Source organism: Drosophila ananassae, chromosome 3R (genome assembly GCF_017639315.1).
Source record: "Drosophila ananassae strain 14024-0371.13 chromosome 3R, ASM1763931v2, whole genome shotgun sequence".
In the NCBI taxonomy this organism is placed as follows: domain Eukaryota; kingdom Metazoa; phylum Arthropoda; class Insecta; order Diptera; family Drosophilidae; genus Drosophila; species Drosophila ananassae.
Genome location: NC_057930.1, coordinates 7,123,461 through 7,148,767, shown reverse-complemented (window position 1 = coordinate 7,148,767; position 25,307 = coordinate 7,123,461). Strand labels below are relative to the sequence as shown.

Here is a 25,307-nt window from a genome sequence, read left to right as displayed (position 1 = left end):
AACAGCGCCAAGGTATGCCATAAAAGTGAGAGAATGGAAACAAACCCAACCCTCTGCCCGGGAGTGCGCTCGCCTTTTTGCAGATTGATAATAAAAAGCGTTCTTCTTGCTGGTTGTATTTTTTACTCTGTGCGCTGAACATGAAAGCCACCGATAATAATTGAATTTCACATTGAAAACGCAGGAGTGGTGCGGAAAATTTCCGTAAAGGTGTGCGCGTTCGAACAGATTAGAGAGACTTGTCCCTACGAAGCGTTGCGGGCGAACAAAAAAATAATCAAAAATAATCGGTTGAGTTTTCGACGATATGATACCCGGTATTCTCCTCTTCCTATTCCTCTTCCTCCCATTGCACCCCTTTTATAAAATTGTTATTTTTAATTTAGCAAACTTTTCAAAAAGATAGATTAATGCAGAATCAAGTCGGAACTCCTTTAAAATTGTCTATATTTTTTTTTCTATGTGTAAATTGGTCTATAAAATTTTTCAAAATCTCTCAGTGTACTTGGGTAAAATAAGCCCATATGGCTTGCCTGATATATACCTGTTATAACCTGTCCAAAAACACCTACAATTCTGGCAGTGTTTATGCTGAAATCAATAATGAAACTTCACTTTTATACTAAGGTTCCTTTGATCTATAAGGAGTGTTCTATTTGTGATTAAACTGCATTAAAAGAATAGTATATTCAGTGGAATTGATTTGTAAAATGTAAATTTTTGTTCATCCATAGTGAAGTAACGTGCTTTTTATATACTTTTACTTTCAGGTTTTGAATCGGATTTTCCGAATCGGAATTCGGAGTGAAAGTTTTACAATAAATGTATTCAATGAATTTAAAATGCATATTTATCATATTGGATTGCAGTTTAGTCCATATTTGCACAATTAATTATTATAAATGAATTAAAAAAACTAAGAAGAGATTTTTGATTATGCAATGAAAAGCTTTTGTGTAGGCTAAGCCACTTGGAATTCTGTTTCGGGGAGACTATTTTTCGGTGGTTTGCGTTGGACATTTCACCAAATCACTGTATAATTATACAGCATTATCAGCCGGTTTTATATATTTTAAAAAACTAATCAAAAATGGTGACCACTTTGCTTAATCCGACCATTTCAGCCTTTCGTCGAACTCATTTTAAGCCTTGCCACTATAAAATTTTAGCCAGCTCATCCTTATCCTGACTTACACATCCAAGTACATATTTGATTTGATGTGCGCTAAACTAAATAAAAAAGCAGGTGCGGAAAGGTGTAGAGTCCGAGTGTTGTGTGTGTGTTGGTGGTGCCAACTGACCACATGATGGCATTACTCCAAGGCTGGGAGGGTTTGGGTGGTATGGTGGCCGGAGACTAGTCCGTTTCTCACACGTTATGGGTTTGTAATTGAAAATTAAGCGCCTGCCATCGGGACCAAGGCAGGAGGACACTGATACACTGGAAAAGTACCTTCTCGTATTGATAGTTTTTAAAAAACCTAACAAAACTTAGTAATCTGAAAAAAATGAAATATATTAATGAAATATATTTTTCCTAACGGGCCTGAAAAACTGAAATTTATTCTCAGTGTACATATCTGTTCGGGAATAAGCTTCCCAACTGAAAAGTAAGAAGGGTTTCGAGGCGATGGAGAGTGAGTGGGCTTTCGTTCACACGGATATAGGAACAGATACAGATACACGCCACACGGATAGAGGAATCGCATTTCGATTTGGTGCCCGCACTGGAAAATTGCCAGGTAACCACGCGATGCACTCAAATCCCTCGGAATGTCTGCTCCCCGCCCACTCCTGTCATGTGCGGTTAATTTGTTTCAAATCAGCTTTGCCACATATCATCGGGGTGGTCCTGGGTCCTCGCAATGTGGCCAAATGATTTCCCCTTCTCGGTGGTTGCCTATTGCCAGAAGACAAGGGCTCAAAGCAATTAACTGACGTTATTGGCTGTCTACTGGCATTCAGTATTTAAGGGAATATGATACATTAAAACTTATAAGTTTCATAAATGTATTAAATCGATTAAATGTATATTTCTAGCATTCAAAGTCATTCATGAAATAAACAAACTTTGCGGCTATGCGGGGGCGATAATACAATATATCTAAAATAGTCTCTAATTTAGTTTGATTGTTAGTCCGTTAACATCCAGTTTTGTAAACAAAATTTGTTTTGACATACGAATTTTTTAATAAAATTGAATCGTTTCTGTTGGTAATTGCCTTTTTTGCAAATTCATACCAGGGGTAAATTATATGCCCTAAGGTGAAGCGACAAATCGAATAAACCTGGTTTAATTTTAAGTATAGATTCAAAAAGCACCAGGTTGCATTTACCAACCTGGACGATTTAACCAGTGATTTAGAAAAAAGGACGAAAAGTTTGTTTGCAGTAATTTTATTTTTTAATATTAAGATAATAGTTTTAAGACATCTTTGATTATTTTTCTTTTGTCATTATTGCCGTCCACATAAGTAGCCATAAAGCCAATTGGCTCCAATATGATACTTATTCAGTTTAGGCAAGTTTTAATTATGACCTGATTGCAAAAATGTCATTTAATCTATCTACTTCTAAACGGTTCCTAATTTTGGTTTTCACGAAGTTTACTTGGCTAAAAACTCTCGCTACCTCAGCATTTAACCATGGCAATGAAAGCAGGCTGAGAGCAAAATTCACCAGGTCCGCATAGGGGTTGTTGCCTGCAGAATCCCGAAACATCTTCACTTCTGACCAAAATTTTAAAGTATTTTCAATATATTCCCAATTTATAAGGTGAATATTGGAATATTTTCGTAAATTATTTTGCTTTTAATCTCAGAAATCATTGAAAATATATTTAAAATAGGAAGAATTTATTCCTTTTGGAAGAATTAATATTAGATTTAAAAAAGGACAGATTTCCGGCTGAAAAATCTAAAAAAACGACAGATTGCAGGTATGCGGATGATTTTCATTTTTTTCCGGATTAAGCTTTAAAAACAGGACAGATCTGTCCGGAAAAAGGAAAAATTTGACTATGTTGAGGTAGAGTAAGCGACATGAAACAGGACTTCATTTTGTCGACGACACTACGTTACAGTTATTGTATGATAAAATTTGTATCACGGCTGGGCCTACACCTGATCTAAAAATGCAAAAAAAATGCAGAATGGCCAAGTGTACTTTGGGGAAAGCGAATCATGGAATCAGTGCGTGATTAAAACTATTGTTTTCTGAATATTAAAAGCCCGTACCCGGCTATTAAAACCTGTCTTTTATTTTCCAAGTCCCGTGTGTTCTGCCAATTCATGCAAATTGAAAGCTTCCGCGAGCGAAGCCGCCATAAATCATAATACTCCAAAAGAGTGTCCCGAAAAGCCTCGCCAGAAAGTATGCAGTGAAAAAATGAAAACGGCACTTGCTGAAAGCCAATTGTTTTCAATGCACATTTTTTTGCTTCCGTTTCCAAGGGAGAAAGGCTAAAAGCGAAAGAGGATAGCGAAATAGGAAAAACAAAGCAGTCAGCGGGGAAAACAATAGAAACAGAACTTACTAACCCAATTTAACTCCCATGTTTGTAACGAGCGTACAGCTCCTACAACAGCAACAGCCCCACAAACAATGAGTGCTGTGGAAACCACAACGGCAACAACAAAAGAGGGGCAACCACCACAGCAGCAACCAAAACTGAACTGGTGGAAACTGAACACGCGATGCCGACGTAAAATATGGGCAAGCAAGAGGCGCAAATAAAAGACGAAAGCGTCTGAAATTACGGAAATACCCGTCCGGGAGAAGGGTAGCGGAAGGCGGGGAAGCACCTCCAAGTCGCATATAATTGCGGTGGGTGTGTGGTGTTCATGTGCCTCTGCCGAGGTTGCGAACTCTCATTTGCCTCAAATAATGAAAATTCTCGGTCCAGTCGAAGGTTCGGTCCTTTCACCCCAAATAGGGGGATTGTTTTGATGGAGGTACTAACCTTAATTACATCAGATCGTATTATAATTGCTAAAATGAGAAGGGAATTATGACTTGGGCATTTTCAGAGGTCTGGAGGGTATGGAAACTCAATAGGGTTTTCTCTTTCAGATCTACCCCCAAACTACACTGTTTAAGGACATTGTTTTAAACGCCAAGCAACGGTGGAAGAAACAAAATGCCCATATTGCCACTGGGAGTCGAGATTGTCTCGGACCGACATTTTATAAGTTTCGCCAGGAATTCCGACTTGACTATAACGCAATAACCTGGCAACACTTATCACCAGTTGCGCCATAAAGCACTCTGCCAGGGTGATGGGGGCCAGCAGAATGGTATTAAGGGAGCATGTCAGACCAGAAGACAAACTCTTGCTTAGGCCACAGGCGTCCGTTTTAATGCTCATTATAATTACGTGTGTGTGCATGGGCGACCCAGCACTTTTGCGGCCTCTTCCCGGGGAACAGCTAGAAAAATCAGCACAAAAACAAGCTCACTTAATGACTTGCCCGCCAGGTGGCGCTCTGCTGCTCTGCCGCTCTTCCGCCTCTTCTTCTTCTTGCTCCGCCTCCGTGTAGCATCACATTTCATACGACCCGTTGGCCGCGACAACAAATGTTTATAAATTGTTTACGAGTGGTGTGCGTGTGCATGTGCGTGTGAGTGGGTGGCGGCTCAAAACACCTAAGGTGGCGACACAACTCGGGTGCATTTAATGGACTGCCCCGGGAGAGTAATGTAGAAAAAGAATATAGCACAGTTCGAGGTCGCTCAACTCTACCGCACAGTTGCGAAATAATTAAAAGGTGACATCAGCTCAAATGTCTGCTTTTTGGGACCACAACTTGGTTCTACAAAAAGTCCTTGAGCCATTAAGGCGCAACTTATACAATCATTTTGTAGCAGTGACATCCTACTGTAGCTATTAAGGACTGTTAATTATTTTATGTCTTCTGTCACGTTTCAAAAATCCTACTTAATATTAAATAAAAAGGAAAGCTTATGAGAATAAATGTATATTTTATATTCCCGACCAAATTCCGATCTTAAAGAGTGCTCCCTGGATGAATTTGTATTAAAAATGTATTTGTTTTACAAATTCGTTACGAAAAGAGCTCATTCTCAATGCAAAGCCAGCTGAAATCTCTTGCTTCCAGACGCACTACAGCATTTTTTAAAGCGTCCATTAAATATGTAGCAACTACACGACCTTCGTCCTCGTTGTGAGCCCGTTCTCTCGCTTCATTCGGGCAGCATAATTGAAAAGGATCAAAGGAAGAGGGGGCGGGGAAAGACAAAGGCAGACCGAAGCAAGGTAAAAGGATAAAAGGTTTACAAAGCGTTTGACTGTTGGCTCGGACGGTAGTAGTGTGTGTCTATTTGTGTTTAAATCTACGCTCCAGCGTGCACTAGGGCGGGCGCACGTCCTGCATCCTGCTCGGGTACTCTCACATGCACAGATACACATCCGGTCGACCTTCAGAGGGCTGTGCAGAGCTCATGCCAAGGGCTAAAAATGTAGCAACTGCAGAAAACCCAGATAAAATTGAGGGAAATTTGTTTGCCAACTTATGAGACCCGACATATGCCAAATCAGAGCGCTAACTCGGGATTATCAACTTTATTAAACTGTTCCTTCACTGCCGGTCGGAATTTTGCAAATTTTGATGCAATTAATGGTGTCGAGGGGCGCAGGGAGGGCGCTTAAGTGTAGCTGGCTATTTCGGCGGTTGATCTACGAACTCCTTCATAGGTCAGAAGTCAAACGTGCATCCTCCGCCCTGGCCCCCTCGTCGAGTTCTGTATCTTATATACGCGGCAGATTCAACGGCAGTGCAGAAAACTTTTCCCAAGCCAAAGTTCAAAGTGAAAACTATGCGAGCTGAATTGGCAATGCGGCAAACTGGGAGACGAGGAGGAAACAAAAATATTTTTTACTAGAATTTAGTGTTTTCCCTGCAGTCGAGTGCAAATTACAAAGTTAAACAAACATCGATGGAGAGGAAAAAACAAAAAGATGACTAGTATTTTTGCAACGACCGCTGAACAAACTTTACTTGTCAAATGCACTAGTTTTTAAAATTATAAAAACTTTTGATAAACAATTTCGAACAATTCGGCTAGCTTAGGAAACTATTTTAAAGGAAAACTTTAAACACTTAAGCTTTTCTTAAACTCGAAATGCATTATTTGTTCCAGAAACATCCTAAGAAGTTTTTGAAATGACTTGCAATTGCAGTGTCTTAAATTGTTAAAAGTCATTCCCCATTGACTGAAGAAAGCTGAAGAGAAGAAGAACTCTTCCTAATTTGCATTTCTGCAATCACGCCCCAGTGTTAGGCGCAAACTGAAATCATATGGAAATTGAAATCAAATTCCGGAGCACTTCGGAGACCGAGCCAATGTCCATCTGCCATGAGTGGCTGTCACACTTTCCGCAACTTTTTCTGGTCGAGGGCCACTGGTGCTGAGCCCTTGCCTTTGCCGGCGACAGTTCGAAAGGCTCAAATGGCAGTCGATAGTTGACCCAAATCCCCCGCCCCTTACGCCCCCTCAGGCTGCCACGGACAGAAACGAAAACGAAACGTCAGAATGACACACAACACGCACACATACTGGGAGAGAGCCATATTTTTTTGGGAAAGAGAAATATATTTTGCAACTCACTGCAATTCTTTTCCCGCCCCCTTCGCTTGTCACTCTGCAGTGGTGCAGCGCATGTAGCTGTCAGAGTTCGGGGCAACTTGGGTAGATATAGCTACCAGGCATTCGGATCATCTATCTTGCTCCCTTTTCCCCCGTGCATCTGCCCATAGCTCTGCCATAGACCCTTCTGGCTGCTGACAGACAAATGCGGCCTCTTATGTGACATTGTTTACCTTTGCCATCAGCCAACAACCAACAAACAACACCAACAACCAACACCACAGCCAGCGAGGAAAGGAGAAAAAGTGATTTACGGCTTGAGTTCTGCGCGCTTGGAAAACATTGTCATTTTATTTTGGCACTAGACAAGGCTAACGAGTGCTGAACGGAACCCAAAAAGGCGAGTGTAGAGTGAAATGCGACGAGAGTGCAACTCGGAGCTTGGGGAAAGCGTGGCCACACGGCGTATGAGTAACGTGTGGGAAAATGGCTAATAACGCCAGAGCTTAGTCACCAAAAATTCAGCTGAGGGGTAGGGAAACGGTAGCAACTAATACTCATCAGTGGTTATTTAGAGGCTAAATGTAATGTATAATACATGGGAAACCACAAGATTATGTAAATGGAATTTATTAATGGGTTAGGTGCACTCAAAGTAATGCCCCCTTTGCGTAAAAGTAGTTGGTTTAAGGCATTGTTAATTATATATTATAATTATAACAAATTATTTCGAATCAAAGGTTTTTGCTTTTTTTCAAGCAGTTTATATAAGCATTGACATATCAATTACACAATTTAATCATTTTTTTATTTTTAAAATACGACAAAACGTTCTTCTAGCACGGCATTATTTATTTGTAATTATAACCTTCAAGGACTAATCCCACTATTGGTCTCCTTGCGAGAAAAGCTCCATCAATAAATACCTTAACGCTTAAAGTTATTTTGATCCATTTAATATCCATAGTGTAAGAATTGAAGTTAATATTGTGTATTAAAAATATTATATAATGGAATCATATTCCTCTTTCAACATAAAACTCTAAAATAATGAAAATTCTCATTTGTAAATTTAAGAATGCACTTGACACTGTAAACTGTCCCCCAAAAACAAACACTTTATAGCTATAAAGCAATCGCTAATACGAAACTAAAACAGTTTTTGAGAGCCCTTACTGACAAAGTCGGGTGGAAGCTGCAGACTTGTTTACAGCTTGTTACCAACATTTCCAGCGACAAAACCGCATTTCAGCCACATGTGTGTGCGTAAATGCATTACGACAATTTCAGACAACCGCAAAGAGGCAAAGCTGAATAATGACACACACTGCCTCGGACTGGACCGAATGACACAACAAATATAACAATAAACACAACCACAAAATGCACATCAGCTTCATTACTGGCAACGATTGCTATTGGCGATTGCATAGAAAATTTGCAGTTCTTTTGTTTTCTGTTCTGGGCCATGAGGGCCCAGGGAGGGTTCTGGGCCCATTATAAGGGCGGGATTGTATTAAATATATTGATCCCACTAATCCCGTTTTAATGGACTTTCTTGATGAAATAGATTTATTTGTGTCGATCCTCTCTTAAATAAATTATAGCTGCCGCAGCCGAAATGTAATGGTGACCTTGTTTTCTGTGTCGCTCGACTGGGAAACGTTTCTTTCAAATGGCAGCAATTCCATTAACCAGAACTCCTACTGGCCCTACCCCTCCCAAAAATGCACCGTCCTTTGCTGACCAAAACAAATTGCGCATACGCCGTGTGGCACCTCTCCGACAGCCGCAGAGGCAGCAGTCCGGTAATATTTCTAATCTTATTCAGAGTGAATGGCAGGAGGGGTGGGGCAGGGAAGCAACATGCTTTCAAATCAATTGTAAACGTAATTTACAAAATTGATTGGGGACGAAAATGAAGGCACGAAGTGCTGGGAGCTGCAGAAGGAAGCGCCGAAGCCATATGGAATTTCGATTCGAAGAGCTGCAATTCAAACGAATGCACTATAGACCTCCAGGGGGCATGGAAACATCATGTTTTTGTTGCACCAACCGATTTACATTTTAAATTTGCGATTCGGCGGCGTGGAACAGACGTGGCAACTCAGGGAAGAAAATTGAGGAACACTTGCAACAGAGATACCGAAAGTCTGGCTCGAGTTGCTCACTTGATAAATGACTTCGTCTTGGGACGCTCCCTACTAGGTCTGGCTTACTCCCAGCAGGGTAATAAATTATTACCGAATCCTTGTTGCAGGCCGAACGTAGTTTTGTTTATCTATCTTGCCAATTTGGCCCAAAAACGTGCATTAGAAGTGAATCTTTGGGGGATGTGTACCATCCTTTAGATCCAACATCCTTCTTATTCCTAAGTATTATAAAAATACTGCAATCCTCTTTAGGACATATCCTTAACGTCTTGTAATTTTTAAGCAGCTTATGTACATCCGAGGACGATATTCATTGTGCACATTAATTAGAGCTTTAGGTTCCCAAACTTAATTACGACGTTCTCAAATCGTAAAACTAGGAGTGAGAATGTCTTTACACGAATCGTAAAAATCCCGTCTTGAGAACATTCTCGTCCTCCTTGCCGTGTTTCCACAAAACAAGTTGGAATGGGGAGGTGTGCGGGCCTTTCAGTTGAAGTTTCTCGCTTAAGGTTCTCCTTCCTCCGACCTTCGGGCTCGGCTTACAGATGTTTCCTCCAGGGTGTTTTTAATCAAAGCCGGGCAGAATGCAATAATTTTTGTCGCTGGGCTATGCTGATTTGCAACTTTAAGAAGAGCATTTTGGTCCCTTCGGCGAGAGGACCCAGCATGTGCTCAGCCCTATCTGCCGCCACTTGAAACTAGTCGAGCTGCACATAAATCTGGCTCGAGTCCCGGGATGGAGCCCGACAGTGTCTAGTGTGGAATACAATATATAAAACTGGACATTAATTGTCCGGCCGACTGGCGGGAGATGCGAAGAGGGCCGTAAAAATGATTTAATTTTACGCATGCCTGCTGCCGCCGTCTGGAAGGGCGAAAAAATCATAAACAACAAGTGATGGCCTAGAACAAGTCGCAGCTTGTGTCACACATTGCCGGGGAGATATTAAAAATGTTATTCTCAGACATTTGGAAATTTATTGACACCGCCAGTTGTGCCGCAGCGCGTAAAAGTATGTCGGAAAAATGGCCTGCAGATGCGCAGTTCTTCTTCTCGGCGTTTGTGCCGCCCATTTTTTATTTCTCCGCAAAGTATGCAAAGTGTATTGGAGCGGCGCTCTCATCTAATTGCAAATGTTTGCCACTCTCATCCTTGTCCTTGTTGTGCTGTTTTTGTGCATACTGCTGCCCTGGAGATAAACCGCTTAGTGCTCCTGATGGATCCGAGCTAATGGCTTGTGAAAATGACGTTGGAGGTCCCTGCTCTCCCAGCTCCCAGCTCCCTGCCACCCAACCGCCCAACAGCCAACAAAAAAGCCAATGGAATCACTAACAAGGCGATTTAAGTCAATTGAGCTGTTCGGGTTGGATGCTGAAAAGTCATTAGAGCAGCTCCCATAAAATAAATGAAAAAGTTCGCAAACTATGGAGGTCTGTCCTGTGTTGGGTGTGTTGTTGGGGTGCGGATGCTGTTGTTTATCGAGGACCCAGCTGTGTTGATTTTTGCCATATACATAAAGACTACAGCTTGTTTGCAAAATTTCACTACATTTTCTGATGAAATTAGATTATAATAAGAAATCTGGCCATATAACAACCACTTGTATTTTGTTTATGAAAATATTCATGCTCCTCTTGTTTTCTTGATTCCCAGCCTTTTCTACCATCTAACATGAATATCAAATGAAAAATCAACACAGACAATGCAGAATATTTTCCTTCCAGCCGATTGAGAATCGATGAAATTGTTCAATCAATGTTAGCCCATTTAAGCATTATTTTCCATTTCTTTACTTGCCTTTTCATAGCCCCGGCCATCGCTATTGATTGATGGGTGGCAGGGTCGGTTCCAGCCGCAAGTGGGTAATGCAAATTATGCATTCATAAGCTGTAGACAAACACAAGCGCTTTTGCATTTCATGCGCTCCCAACCGATAGCAGCTATTAATATGCAATATCGGCGAAGAAATCAGCTTTTTATGGCGGTGGGGCGGTCGGGCGCTCGGGCGGTTGGCCGGGCTGTGTGTGTATTATATTTCAACCATGGAAATCGATAAATTTTTATTTAGTTCCGGCCCGCTCTTCCGCTGCCTTGTCGTGGCCAAAGGACATGCGTTTGCGCTTAACCCACTTGCAGCTGGCACTGGTGGTGCCGCGGCAGTGGTGGCGGTGGTGTGGCAGGTTTATCCACCCCCGTGGCCTGCTTTCCCTGCTTCTGTGCTGGCTTCCGCCGTCAGCTGTACGGGTATTCGCTGGGCTGCTCCCTCTGAACTTTGTTGTGACAGTATTTATTTGGACTTCAATCGATGCGTGTCCTTTTGTGTTTGTCTCTTCATCCTGCAACTGCCGGCTCGGGTGTCAGGGTGAATATTTATTTGTCACAAATATTGGATGCATTGGCGTTCCGATTCCCCGGTTTTACAAAAAGCTTTTGATTTTAAAGACAATTTTCAATCTATAAAATTAAAGTGATTGGAAGAATAAATTAAACAGATAATTTTGTGAATTGCTAAGAAACTTGTGCCCATTACCCTTATGTAAAGTTCAATTGAATACTTAGTTTAATTTAAAACTGAAATATCTTGGAAAAAAGGTAAGAACAGATACCATACCATAGCTATTGTTGCTATTGGGTAGTGAAAGTGATTTAGCTTATTTAAAGGATAAAAAAGTACAATTTGCTAGTGAAGGAGAAACCTTCCTCTATGCTTTTCTTGGGAAAAGGAACAAACTGAAATAAAGAAAATTTTAGTATAGAAATAGTAATAGTTTCCCGGGAAACATCCATCAACTCACCGCCTAATCAGAGCTGTTCGCTTCATTTTCCTGCACACGAACGCCCCAAGGACATCAAGGTCCTGTTTGCATTGCTCTGTGAAAGGCTATTATGCAAATTCCCTCGGAGCAGTTATCGATATCATTTAATTTCCCAGAAGCAGCTGCTCCCTCTCCACTGCTTCTCCGCTCCACTGCTATCGCGCCATATTCGAATAATTATGGCCACATATGGCGGAGTTGGCTGAGAAACGAGCAGTTCGCGATTCGCACACGCCTCCGGCGGAAACTTTGTGCATTCTGCACTTGATAACAATCGGTTTCTGGGTGGGGCCCCTTCTGGGGCACGGGGCACGTCGAAAGTTTCACGCGAAAAAGTTCAAGGGCACCGAGTGGATCCGGGTGTGGCATCCACATGGCAGGTCCGCCCGTAAAAATTCCCAACCTCGAATCCCCAAATATTCGGGCAGGGAAAGCGGCTTTCGGCGCTTGTTTGGCCTGTCTGTTGAAATTGCATTTTCGATTAAGTTGGGCCTGTGCAAACTGCCATCGAGTGCATTTCACATTGTGGCATGTAGCAGAGTTTAGAGCGCAGCATGTAGCGGCAAAAAGATTGCAAATAGAGCGAAAGATGAAGAAACTTTTCCGTGTCTGCCTAAATGTTGGCAAAGTTGGTGGTTTGACAAGCGTTTAGCACATTAAGACGACTTTTGGAGCTGAAAGTGTTGGACGCCTTTTTTTAAATGGATTTTTAAAATAAAAATAATTTGTATTCTTGCATCAGTCTTCAAGGACAGGTATGGAACATTACTGGATGAACCGCAAACCGGAGTGGGTGCAATGATGCTACTATATAGTTGAAGACAACTATTTTTCTATGAGTCATTTCTATGAGTCAAATGCATGAACTGTTCCCTTCTGGGAGCATTACAATTAATCCCATAATGGAAACTTGGAGCTTTGCTTTAATCCCTTTCCATGAGGCATTACTTATCTAATATGCACCACAAAGTTCCACCCAAGGTAGCTTGCCATGAACTTCGCGCCATCCCCTTGCCCGAGTACGTGCATAATTAGCTGGCTGCGCGATACGTCCCCCAATCCTATAAATTCATTATGGCCAGGACCACGTTCAACCCCCTTCGTCCTGCCATAAACAGCTCAACGGTGCCATAAAGTCGCCCCGGTTTGCGTGATTTGATTAAACTCCAATTAGGTCCTAAGGGGTTGCAAAAGGACGAAAAACTGCATAGGTTTCGATGACATCAGCGACGGGATAAAAAGGGGGTGGCTCTGGCTTCGAGTACGTTGAACTGGTGCCAAGGAAACACGCCCCACTGAACTACTTTGCACCACATTGGCCACTGCCGAAAATTCTGAGCACGTGCAGGATTTTCATAGGTGGATCTCCGTGGCGCCACAGTACACTATCCAACGGGGATGTTGGATTTTATAAAACAGTTTTATGTTTTTAAAATATGTTGAATGTTTTGGTTATCATGGCTGACTTTCTCAAGTGTAATCATCTATTTTACTTAGTTTTTAATTAAATTCCGTGCCTTTTTCCCTTTTTTGCAGGATCCGGCCACGTCGCGCATTCCCCGCCTGGACGGCGTTTCGCGGCTCCCTAAGCCAAGTACTTTTGGCCTGGCCAGCAGCAGCCAAAACGCCAATAGCACCGCCACCCAACACATTCGACCACCGACGGGCACCTCGAAAGCTACCCACATTTTCCGGGCTCCAAATGACACGCCCAGGGCGCGACCTGCTAGCTCGTACGGTCCTTCCTCGGCGCTGCTGCGGGACTTTGGCAGCAGTCTGAAGAAGAGCTCCAGTGGCGAGCGGATCAACAACGCGGTCAGCCTGCTGAGCAAGCGGACCACCACGGTCCTGAAGAAGTATTTCAGTCCCAAGCCGAGCACATCCCCGATGACGAGCTCCCTGCCGGTGACCCCGCTTCCAGCAGGAAAGAGAGGGGTGGTGGTGGCGGGTGACCATCAAATGATCAGCAGCACCCCAATGCCTCTTTTGAGGTCCGAGACCTTCGTGTGCGACGAGGACATGGAGACGACCCACCCGAGGTTGGAGAGCACACGGGTGTCCACTCTTGGCTGCCCGCAGCTGGACTCGCCCAATGAAACCAAGGTTCTAGCCAAGGATGGCCCCACAACAGCAGACATAAACCCGAAACTGAAGAGATTTGCCTCAACGGATACCACGCCAATCATGAAACCCACCCACAACTCAACTTTGAACGCCCAATCGATGCTTCGGAAATTCAGCTCTCTGGACACCACCCATCACGATTCTAGAGTAGCCACCAAGAACGCCACCCACACTGTGCAGGAGTCAGGGGCCTTGGGAGTAACTCGGCCCGTGATCGAGGCTAAGGACGACACCACATGCATTTCCGGGAACTCCTCAGAGATGGGCAATGTGACAAAGGTGCTAGAAGGAGTTGGAAACGTGACCAAGGTCCTGGAAGGCGTTGGCAATCTCACAAAAACCTTGGATGGCGGTGGATTGTTGGATGTGACCGGCACTGAATACGCAGAGTCAAATCGGAATGTGACTGCCACAGTTGCGAGAAGCATCAACAGAACGAAGACCTTCGAAAGAGATCCGAATATCACCAAAACCTTAGCAAGAGAAGAAGATGCGGGACAGATTGAGGCCAAAACAGGTGACGAAACGAACTTAACGAAAACCTTTGATAAAGGTCCTGGTGCCAGGGCAGATCTTACAAAAACAATGCCGGGCAACTACACGAAAATCATTCACGACGGAGCGAATTTGACACAGAGCATCGACCAGCTGCCTTTGATCGAACACATGTCCATTCCATCGGGCCTTGACATCCTCAGCCTTAAGAGTTCTGGAGGGGAAGTGGACAATATGGAGCAGGAAATCAACGACACGCTGGACGTGACGTTGACCAATTTGACGCCTTCCACCACCAGCAGGGCCAATATGAAGCTGCCTCTGAACTCGACTCTGAATACGGAGCGATTGCTGGACATCTCCGGGTTGCAGTCGCCAGCGAGGCACATTCAGCTGCTGAATCTGACCCAGGAGCTGGAGAGGGTGACCCCCAGTCGGGGGCACCTGCCAGCCGGGCGAAGGTCGATTCCCCAGCACTCCCTGATGTGCTTGTCCCCGCAATCGGCCACCACAACGCCTCACGGATTGCGCTTAATAGGCCAGGGTACGCCCCAGCCAGTACACCTGCTGTCGCCTTTGTTGAAACAGGCCCAGAGTGCCCTGGTGCTGCCCACTCGAACGCCTGACGGCGATCTGACAATGGACGGCAACCGGGGAGCGTTGGATGCCACCCTGACCTCTAGTTCGGGGCGGGGAAGGACTCGCTACAGCTTCGGGCTGGACCTGCCAGACACCACCTTGGATTGCTCCATCGAGCTGGTAGAGAACTCGTTCTCATCCTCGACCCAGCTGCAGCAGCAACTCCTTAAGAAGCAAGGCTCCTTCGATTTGGACGAGAGCCTGGGCATCCTCACGCCAGATCAGATGAAGGACTTTCTGGACTCCCCCATGCACAACAATCTGATGCACAACATGGAGCTAATCAGGCTGCAGCACTCGAACCTACAAGCCCAGCTGAGAATGGAGCAGACTCCCTCGCCGGAGGAACTGCCTCTGGATCCCATCGAAATCAAGTCGGAGATTGTCAAGCAAGTGGAAGCGGCCCAGAACCAGGTTTCCACTTCCCAGCAATCAAAGCTGAGCAATAGCTTCATCACCAGCGTGACCAGTGTGACCAGCTTGGACACGGGCTACCAAGGGGACGGAGAGATGTCCCGCCCCGCCTCCCGGGGAGCCTGTGACCACTCGCCGAGCAACGGACCCCACGTGGGCCGGGTGTCTCGCCAACCAAGCTTCCCGCCTCCAATGGCGGCGCCTTTGCGTCGTCAGGACCCCATGACGGACTCCGACTTCTTCACCGAGTCGGATGCCGACGATGTGCTCCACCGCGGTGGCGACCGTCGCGCCCAAGTGATCGACGGCCAGTTATACGGGCCGGACATGCTCCAGCCGAGTGCCTCGGTGCCGCAGATGGAGGACTCTTGCATGGAGTCATCCGGCATTTTCACGGACGTTGAGAACCGCTGCGATGAGGAGATGCGTCAGCCGGAGCTGGAGCTGGATGTGGAGGTCGACGTGGACATGTCGCCGGATGACTCCACGCAGACCATGCGAAAAGGTGAGAAGAGATTAATGGTAGGATATAGATATTTCAAAGTGAGGAAGTAGTTTCTTGGCCATGTTCATGTTCTACTCCACGCCCTTTAGAAATTAAAGGGTTTTTTCAATAAAATTTCGTTGTATAGTTCTGGTGCTAGTTCTATAGTGCTTTGGACTTGTACTTTTGTACTTTCTTTTAATACGCCACCCTTGGGTCGCGCTTATAAGATTCTTTCTCTGCTATTTGAAGTAGCTTCCTAGCGTATACGACCTTTGTGGATATACTGTATTTATCCACAATTGTGAAAATATTATAAGAATGTGTAACAAAATATATATTCGAAGAAATATATTAAGAAAGATGAAAAAGAGGATAGATGAGCCTTATTTCCGCATTTTCAATTAAAACATAGAAATTTTGTACTTTTTAAAATATAAATGAAGGATAAATACTAGTAATGGCTTTTTTTTAACATGCAGGTCAAGGCCAAACCAACCAGCAGAGCCAGCAGCAGAATCACCTGCCGGCGCAGCAGCGCCCCCCTAGCAGCTGCCTCTCCTCCTCCTCGGCGGCCACCACGCTCTCTAACCGCACCTCCTACTGCAGCGTCGACGGCGGCAGCGCGCGGAGCTTTTGCGATCTGGAAGCTTTCGGCGGCGCGACTTTGAATCCAAGCAACGACTGCCGATCGCCGACGACGTCGGCTGCGGCTGCGGCTGCTGCTGCGACTGCCTCTACGCTGGGCCACTCAATTCAAAAAGCAACGTCGCCGCGGCCACACGCCTCTCTGTCGTCGCTCTGTACGGTGGAGACTTTTCGCGGCTCTGCCTCCTCGCACTCCTCCCTGGCCTCGCCCAAGTCGTGCAAATCGGCGGCGTCGAAAAGCGCTGGCAAATCGCGTATAGTGAAATCGTCACCGAAATCTCCGAAATCCCCCAAATCGCCCCAAAATCGAAAAGCTCATACCCCTAATAAATGGGATGCCGTGATGAATAAAATCGCGAGCAACAAGTCACTGATCAAAACAAACTACAATGATGTGAAATCGAAAGTGTCCACGACGCGGACCATGGCCCAGGGCTCGAATTCAAATTCGACTTCGAGTCCCATATCCGGTTCCGCTACGGGTTCGGGATCCGGATCCGTTTTGAGTCCGCGGGCCAGTCCCAATGTCAGTTCAAGTGCCCGGCGTTCGCCCTCGGTCCAAACGCCGAAAGTGCCGCCAAAAGTTCTAACCGTGAAACGATCAAGCAGCAGCTCTGCCGCCGCCAAGGTCAGCGCCACGCCCTCCCCTCCCCCGTCAACGCGGCAGCCAGTGGATAAAGGCTCAGTTGTGCGGGGGTCAGTGGTGGGAGGTGTTCGTGCAACAAAATCGCCCAACTCCCCCGGCTCCCCCACCTCGCCTCCGGCCAAGAGGCTGCAGTCTGCAACGCTAGCCAGCCGGTAAGTAATCGAAAGTAGGCATTTAAATAAATATGTTTTAAAATTTAAGGCAAGTAAAAAGCGTTTTATGAGAAATTGAGGGGCGGCACTTTAGGTAGTGGTTTTAAGGGAATTTGGGGTTCTGTGCATTCTTCCAACAATCCCCAATTGATAAGCAAGCCATGTGCAAGTTTGTGTGCAACTAAGCAAGTTGAATAATTATGATACATGCGATTTATTATTAACTAAATAAAAATAATAAATGAACTGATAATTCGTATTCTAACTTGTCATTAGTATTCACAAAACAAAAATTCCCCATTTTTGAAATTGTTTTTCCATGAATTGTTTGCAATCAAGTTACTTATTTTGGGTAGCATTGTTTGTTTTAAAATATTGCTTTGAGGTGAGTTCATTTTAAAAATTTCCATTATAATTCGTTGATTTGTCGCAATTCAGACTTAACTTGCTAACATTTTTGTTTCTGTAGCTTTGGTGTGTTTCTAAAATGTTTAAAATTGAATTCATTATAGCCCTAATTTTCTTCCAATGACAAGTCGGTTTGAAATGAATCCGATAGAGTATTTAAAAGTGCAGCACGGCCAGAAGGCCCCATTGTCCGCTTCCAGCATATCGTTGGCAAACACTCTTATCGCCGAGAGGAGTGCCGAACTTATCACTCCCTTATCAGACCCCAGACCTTTTTGATGGTTTTTGAGGAGTCTTTTGTACGTCGCTTCTTGTTGGGCTCTCGATGGGGCAATCGAATGTATGTTAGTGGCCATTCAGACACCTGTGCCTGTGGAAACCGCGTCCACTTTTCAATGAGTTTAGGGGCAGGCGAGCTGGGCGCAGATAACCAGTGCCAGCACCCAGGGCTTTAAATAATTCATCAAGCATTCGATTTAATTCGAGACTCGATAATGAATGTCGGACGCATAAATAAATAGTTGAGGAAAATCGCAGATGAAGCCTACATTATTGCTCGTTTCCTTCGACCACCGAACGTCGTTCTTGTGGATAGACTACTTTTTTCCCTGCCACTGACGTAAGCAAGTAGCCCATTGAATCAGTCCAAATTAGCCAAATTAGATGCTTAATTTCCCCAATATCGACCTGCGTGGGCGGGAAGCCAAGGAGCTCAACGGACATTAACTAATTGTGGTATGTAGTACACAAAATACAAACGCATAATGAAGCAGATGCGATGAACTACATCATTTATAGCGCCGGAATATTGAGTGTGGAGCGCTTTATTCAAGCTCGCTTGAGACTATCCGAACGTATGTATTTGCGACTGTGTGTAGTACGTATTACCCATATTAATTGCGCCGCATTTGCGATGGCTTCTCATGCGAACACAAATCACTTGCGGCCATTGAAACGGCAACTCTGTTGACAATTCGGAGGTGCATGCATTATACAAATTAAGACCAAAGCCACACAAACAAACAACCTCGGGGAGAGCGAAATTAGTGCCTCTGAACTCTGACTTTCAATGGGAGTGGGACGGGAACAAGCCACACTTTTGTTCACAAATTCAAGAAGGCAGAACAAATTCCCCTTTAAATATATGCCTGTTTTGTCAGCTTCCTCGTTGTTTTGTTATTTTTCGCAGTTCAGTTAACAGCCAGCATTTTCAATTACAAAATTTTCCGCAACTCGACAGCGGCAAACAAACAGCACCCAAATTAACAGTCCCCTGCTCGGGCTTGCCTCTAAAATTATCAGCCTTTTCAGTTGTGTTTCATTTACATGACGAGCGTTTGTAGGAATTCGTTGGATAAGAGATTTTATCTCCAAGACGAGCCACGATTCACGGAATTAGTTGTGGTTTCAAATGATTTCCTTTGCCTTGCGAGTTCTTTTCAATTTTGGTACGACATCTATGATTTGTATAGTATTTCTCAGATACCACAGATATATGTGTGGATCTCTCGCTCAAGCCGGCAATAACAAACTGAGCCATGTGAATGTATCTTTAAGTGTGTATTTTGTCCGACGGCGACGGCAACGAGCGTGAGTGTGCGAAAAACACCCAAGCTCGGGCTCAAAGCGAGTTAATTTGAGTCAACTGGTATGCAAATATACAAGCGTATCTACACATATAGTATGTTTGTATAGCTAGGTGTGCACGTCTTTTGGGTTTTGTTTCAAATTGCATCGACGGCGTGAAAAATAGCTGGCGGGTTGCGTAAACTTATCAGTCGGTATGGGAATAAAATTATTCAAATTAACTGCCATTACATCATTTTGTTGGTTTCAGTTGGTTCTGGGGAAGAATAATATAATCTGCCTACTGCTGAGGAGCCCGAAAGCGTCGTTTTATCGGAGAGAGCGCCGAGTTCGTGCCGAAAGCATATTTCACCATCTATCGGGCAACCATGCAATCGCACAAACTGGCTCTAAGAGACCTAAACAATATCAGCCATATACTGTTCAAAATGTGGTCAAAACAGCCACAGAAATGCCTCAATGTTTTAGCGACCAGCGGTCTACACTGTACACATGTTATCAGCGAGGGGGAAACGTGTAACTCACAGATAAACAAAGCCCAACCCAACAATAATACCATAAATTTGGACAAGGTCAACAGAGAAACAGCCATTAGGGAAGCACACGAGGAAAATACGCAATCGGATATGAGAAAACTTCAGGTTCTTCTGCGTAGATCCAAATATTGGTTTAAGGCACAGAAATAGACTGGGTACTTCCTCTGGCGGGATTCAAATTGGAAATCGAAAATTATCCATCCCCGGCCCCGACCCCGACCCGCTGAGCACAAAAGCAATTTTAGCTTGGTAAGCGGATTCATTAACACGTGCATGTGAAACTTTGGGTTTCTTTTCGCATTTTCTATGCTGGGAGTCTTTAAAAAACTGTAATCCTGACTCTGAATGTAATTTCTTGAATAAATCACCTGTCATTGGCTACTCAATAAAGTTTCTCGCTGTGCACTCATTAGCATCCGCCAGATACAGCTGTCGGCGCCGTGTTTACGGCTTTGACCTTTGCAATGATATGGTAGTTTGACTCTAATGACGACTGTCTCCCTCTCGATAAAGTGGCCATAAATGTCATGGCGTTATTAATAAAAGTTGCCCATCACAATCACACTCAATTGGATTCACGCTGTCGCCGACTGTGGCAAGTGGAATGGAAAGCGCTAATAAAGTTGTTCCATATGGCTCCGCTGTACGAAGTTTGACTCGCAGCCGAGAGGCGAGAAAGCCGGAGTCTAAGCCCGGTGGCAAATATTTTGACAAGTGTCGTGAGCGCTGTCAACACTCCGAACCGCCGGAGTTGGCCGTTAAACGCCCCCAAGAAAGTAACAATGAACAACGCGGTTTTTTAATTAAAAATGCAACCAGTTTCGTATTTTCCCTGGGCTATTTTGAACAACATTTCGTATTACGTAATATTTTGCCGGCCAGCTTGTTGCGGCGGCCAGCCCAGAAAATGGAAAAGTGTATACTTGTTTGGCGGAAAAAAATAAAAGCCAGCGAGCTGGCCCTTGCCCCTTTGCGGAATGCTCCCGCTTCTGTTTACCTTTTTAATAAACAATTCGTTTCGCCGGGCCATTCATAAATGGCTAATGGGACTAAAAAATAAGAGTTTATAAATATTAAATTTGCTGCCGTGGGCGGTCAAATTAAGACCTGGGATGGACTAGCGAAGAGGCAGGGAACTGAGTAGTTCGTTTGATTTAGAATTTAAAGGAATTTGCTCTTCCCAAAACTAGTATTTTTATGGCTCTACCTATTTAAGCGCTTCCGAGAACGATTTAATGGCACATAATTGTTCACTCTGGGAGGAAAATATCGTAATCGAAGCGAAAAAGAATTCAAATTCTTGAAAAAATTCAAGTGAATGCCGAATATCGACGGAAACAGCCATCAGAACATGATTCGCTGTTCAATTCGCTGTTCAAAGGGAGCAGGAATTTAATTTCTTTTCGGTTTTGCTTTTGATACGAAATTGCCATTAAAAATTCAAGTTTGCACAGCATGGGATGCTCATCTTGATTAAATATGTTGTTTTCGAAAACACTCGAACGGAAAAGATGAGCGGGTTTATGCAAATCAAGTCAGAAGTAGTCTCGTGGATGGTGCTGCCATCTGACTCGTATTCAAAATACCCCTTGTGATGGTAAAAAACTGCGTTGGAAACCACATTTCCCAAGAGGGTACACAAAACGTGTCAAATGTTAAATATTTGATTGACAACAGATGCAGTTGAAAGTGGAAACAGAGTTACTCACAAATTAAATAAAACACAGAGTTCCGGTTGGTGGTGCCACAAGTGTTGAAACTTAACGAGGGCAACTAGTTTGCCAAATTTACGTGTAAACTTATCCCTCTGCAGAAATTGGCGAACTGTGGCTCGGCGCTTGTTTGCTTTGCAATTTGTCCAGGAAAGTATCAACAAAAGAGTTTTTCGACAACTGGTTGCGCTGTCAGCCCTCAACCCTCAGCTCTCAGCTCTGGGGAGGAAAAGTTGAGAAAACCATTTAGACCCGACCCTCGTAAATGCAAATCCGTCTGGTTATACAACCGAGCTGACCCTGAACTTGCCCCGAAAGTTGCCCGAAGAGCCGGCCAATTAGGCGCCGTGTGAATATTTATTCGCTAATCACTGATCGCCTCTTATTTACGAGCGTGTTCGCTTCGCTTTTGTTCTTCTGGCCAAACAATCCGTTTCCATAAGCCGAGCCAGCATCCAGATTATGGGCTTGTGGGATATTTATGGTTTGATTAAGTATCCGACCCGTGAACCCGCCAGCCAGCCAGTCAGCGTGCTCCTTTGACCTTTGGAGAGTGACAGTTTTTGCGTGTGAAATGCACAAAAACGAGGGAGAACAGGCTCCGAGGTCATAAATCATTATTATACTGACAAGTATTATGTTTCTGCATGGCAGTTTTTTCAATCAAGTCACTTTAAAGTTAAAACAAATATTGGGAATGTTTTCTCTTCATTTCGAATAAAAATATTGCTTCAAAATCTATACAATTAGGTGCAATATTAGTGCTGAAATCATAAACCAACAAAGCTACATATATTGAAGCAGACTCGATTAAGCAATTCGATTCATTTTATTTGGCCAGCTGGCGAAAATGGCTAACAAATGGAACAGCGGATCGGGGTGACCCGAAACGAGGTGGGAATGTCTTGGGCTTAGAATTCTAATGAGGCGCAATAAATCCCCGTCACATTCACATCTCACAGCTGTAACGAGTTTCTCAAAAACAGTGAGTGGATAGATTTCTTTTCGAATCGAATTGTTTTTGAATGGTTTTCATTCCGCGGAGGTCGCCTCGGGCCAGCGTTTATTAATTAAACGGGTCTGGTTTCGCCTTGGGCAGACCTGGCCAGCAGAGTGGGGTCAAACGGGTGGATTTATTGGCCGAGGGAGCACTCCCAGAACTGATTTCTAGCGGGACGGGCTTACAACGGACTGTGCCATCCAATAGAGCGCAACCGATTCAAATGCTCAATCAAAATTAATGAAATTGCTGAATGCAAATCGCGGCTTTTGTTGCATTTCGACGTCAATTAAGCATTTCATTCAGTCGGGGCCCCTGTTTCGCCAGTGTTTCATAGAGTTTCCCCCTGGGCGACGCCTTTAGAATTTATATTTACGCTTTTTGAGTTTTTTTTCGCCGAACATTTCGCTTTCCACGTAGACCAACTGACGCATTTGCATCAACAATTTATGCCGCTTTCGGCTTCTTTTTTCGCCTCGCCAGAGCAATTACTCGCCGGTGGGGGTCGGGGATCCTACAAGTTTCGGTTTCTTCGCTAAGTGCACAAGAAACACAAATTTGAAATTGTAATGAAGTTGGTTTCTGTGGTGGCAAAAGTTGTACGGCCGCTGAGAAAATTGTTTATTAGCTACTCTTCGGAGTTGCCAGGCAAGGTGGAAGTCGGCATAAATTCAAGAGGTTTTCAGAAATACCACCGACATTTGCCGATAAGATGCCTTTGGCTCTAAGCTACTAATAACTTTATCAGAGTTTGTGCTTTACTTCAAGGAAAAGCTCCAAAGTAAAACCTAAAAAATGCTTAGCTTAAAAGTAAATCTTGCTTAAGTGCCAACATATCAGCCAAAGACATCATGTTGTCAAAAAACTGATAGTAAATTATTAAATTAACATTTCCCAGAACTATCAGAAGTTTAGAGACCCATTCTCATACCCCATTTAGCAGTTATTGTAACTTTAGTCTAAACTTTTCAACGCAGATCAGTCAGCCGAAGACCTCCTGAGTCGGTATCTGTCCGTCTTTCGGCAGGCCTGTTTGGTAAGGATCGGAACATACCAAACTATATCTAACCATATGTACATATATGTATATCCAATAAGCTTCGGCTGTTTACACATAAATCAAAATTCGTTGCCCTGTCAAGTAGTTTGAAGATAATATTTTCACCCGTTGCTTTGGCAAATTAATGTCTAATACGCATCTGGTTCGTGGCCTGTTTCGCCTGAAAGTTTTGTGGGCTTGCCCGGGGACATTAATGTGTAATTAGCATCAAATGACCCCAATTCTGGGCCGGTCTCACCTCAACAGGCCGGGAAGCACTCTCCCGACTGGAGTATAAAAAGTCCCACGTGTCCAATGCCGTTTGATGGCGTTTTAAGTGCCAACAAATGAACGGCTGAGTAATGCCCTCTGCGGCGTTCGGGGCTCATCATGGACATCATCATTTGATACTGTATAGCCCGAACGGAGGTTCCATTTAAAAAACAGCCGCACTCGGGCAGCGGGGGAGGCGATAGTGGAAATACCTCCGAGTCGAGACCATAAATTTATGTGAGCGTGGCAAACAAATTGCCTTCCGTATGGAAAGTTATTGCGTGTGTGCGGCCAAATAAAGCGAGAAATTGACAGGCAGCGAGTGCGAGGGAGGGGGGAATCTAGAAGCTGCAAGGGAGCACAGCCCAGGAATTGATGACAAACCATGACTCCGATGGCACCTGCTCATCCGAAAGGCCCAACCACCCAGAGTGTGTGACCAATTGAACCGAACCGCTTATTGGTTTCCTGTGGTTGCAACATTTTTCTTGGCTCTGCCATGCTTCAAATTAAATCTCAAATCTCGGCCATGGGATTTTCTCACACGTTTCGTAATGTCAACAGGAATTCCCCCTCCCCACCTTGTGTGGCAATCGGCGAGCGATTTTAATTTGTCGCCGTCTCTTTGGGGCAAGAGTTGTACAAGTTGCTGAAATTTCCCGCATATCTTTCCCTCGCCCGATTTTCCTCGGTTTTCCCAATGATTTTTGATTAATGCTTCTCGCCGCCCGGAGGCGACTCGGGCTCTGCTCCGCGGCTTCTTTATAAATTGGATATTAACTAATGAGCTTAAGCGATTTGGTTGCATTTCTTCCAGCTTTTTGTTTGTTCCCCCGCCCAACCACCCCTTTCTCTTTCGTTTCGAAACCATCAAAGTTTTGGGAACATTTTCATCTCGCTCTCGTTCAGTAGGAGGGGCGGTTTGGTGGAAATTGTGAAAGTCATTAAGAGTTGCTTCAAGTTGCTAATAAATGGGTTGACTTGAACGCCACTTTTGTGAAATATTGGCAGATCCATGTTCAGCTGAGAATTGTAATTAGATCGATAGACTATCCTTCCCCAATTGAGTTTCACTTGGAGTCCCACGGCTTTCAGCACAAAGTCTGATAGCCGTTCTTTCGGGGTGCAGTGGACTTCAAAGTGTCATTCGGCTAGCCACTTAGACGCCCATTAACTCATCGCCCGAGTCCTATTGAATCGCAAGAAGAGGGAACGGATTGGCCCACAAGTGATATTACAATACACAGACGAATAATTCCGAGTCATGAATCACATGACTTATTTATAAACGACACCACCGGTCCATCCATCCGCGGCCCCAACTCACTCCACCAACTCGGCCCAGAGCAGCCCCAAACTCTATTTTTGCCCGATTTCTCGCTCGACGGACCCGGCAAAAAACGAGAAACAAAAAAACCGCCATGGGAAAGAGCAGCAAACATCATCGGTAGCATCCATCCAAACTAATGCAACAAATAACAAAAACACAACAAGCGAAATTAGTTCAAATTCTATATTTAAAAGTAGGACTGCCGGCAAAATGTTGCTGCTGCCTCAGCTCCACCTCATCC

The 25,307-nt window shown here is 44.3% G+C and overlaps 1 protein-coding gene across 2 annotated transcripts in view; it reads left to right on the top strand.

The window, feature by feature from the left end:
- LOC6503284 (accessory gland protein Acp36DE) overlaps window positions 1–25,307 on the top strand; it is a 75,015-nt gene that overhangs the window by 5,437 nt on the left and 44,271 nt on the right. For both annotated transcript variants that reach the window (XM_001967549.4, XM_014903624.3), the window contains exons 2-3: window positions 13,116–15,756; window positions 16,218–17,181. In XM_001967549.4, the coding sequence (XP_001967585.2) occupies window positions 13,116–15,756; window positions 16,218–17,181 (3,605 nt within the window). The remainder of the gene's footprint in view (window positions 1–13,115; window positions 15,757–16,217; window positions 17,182–25,307) is intronic.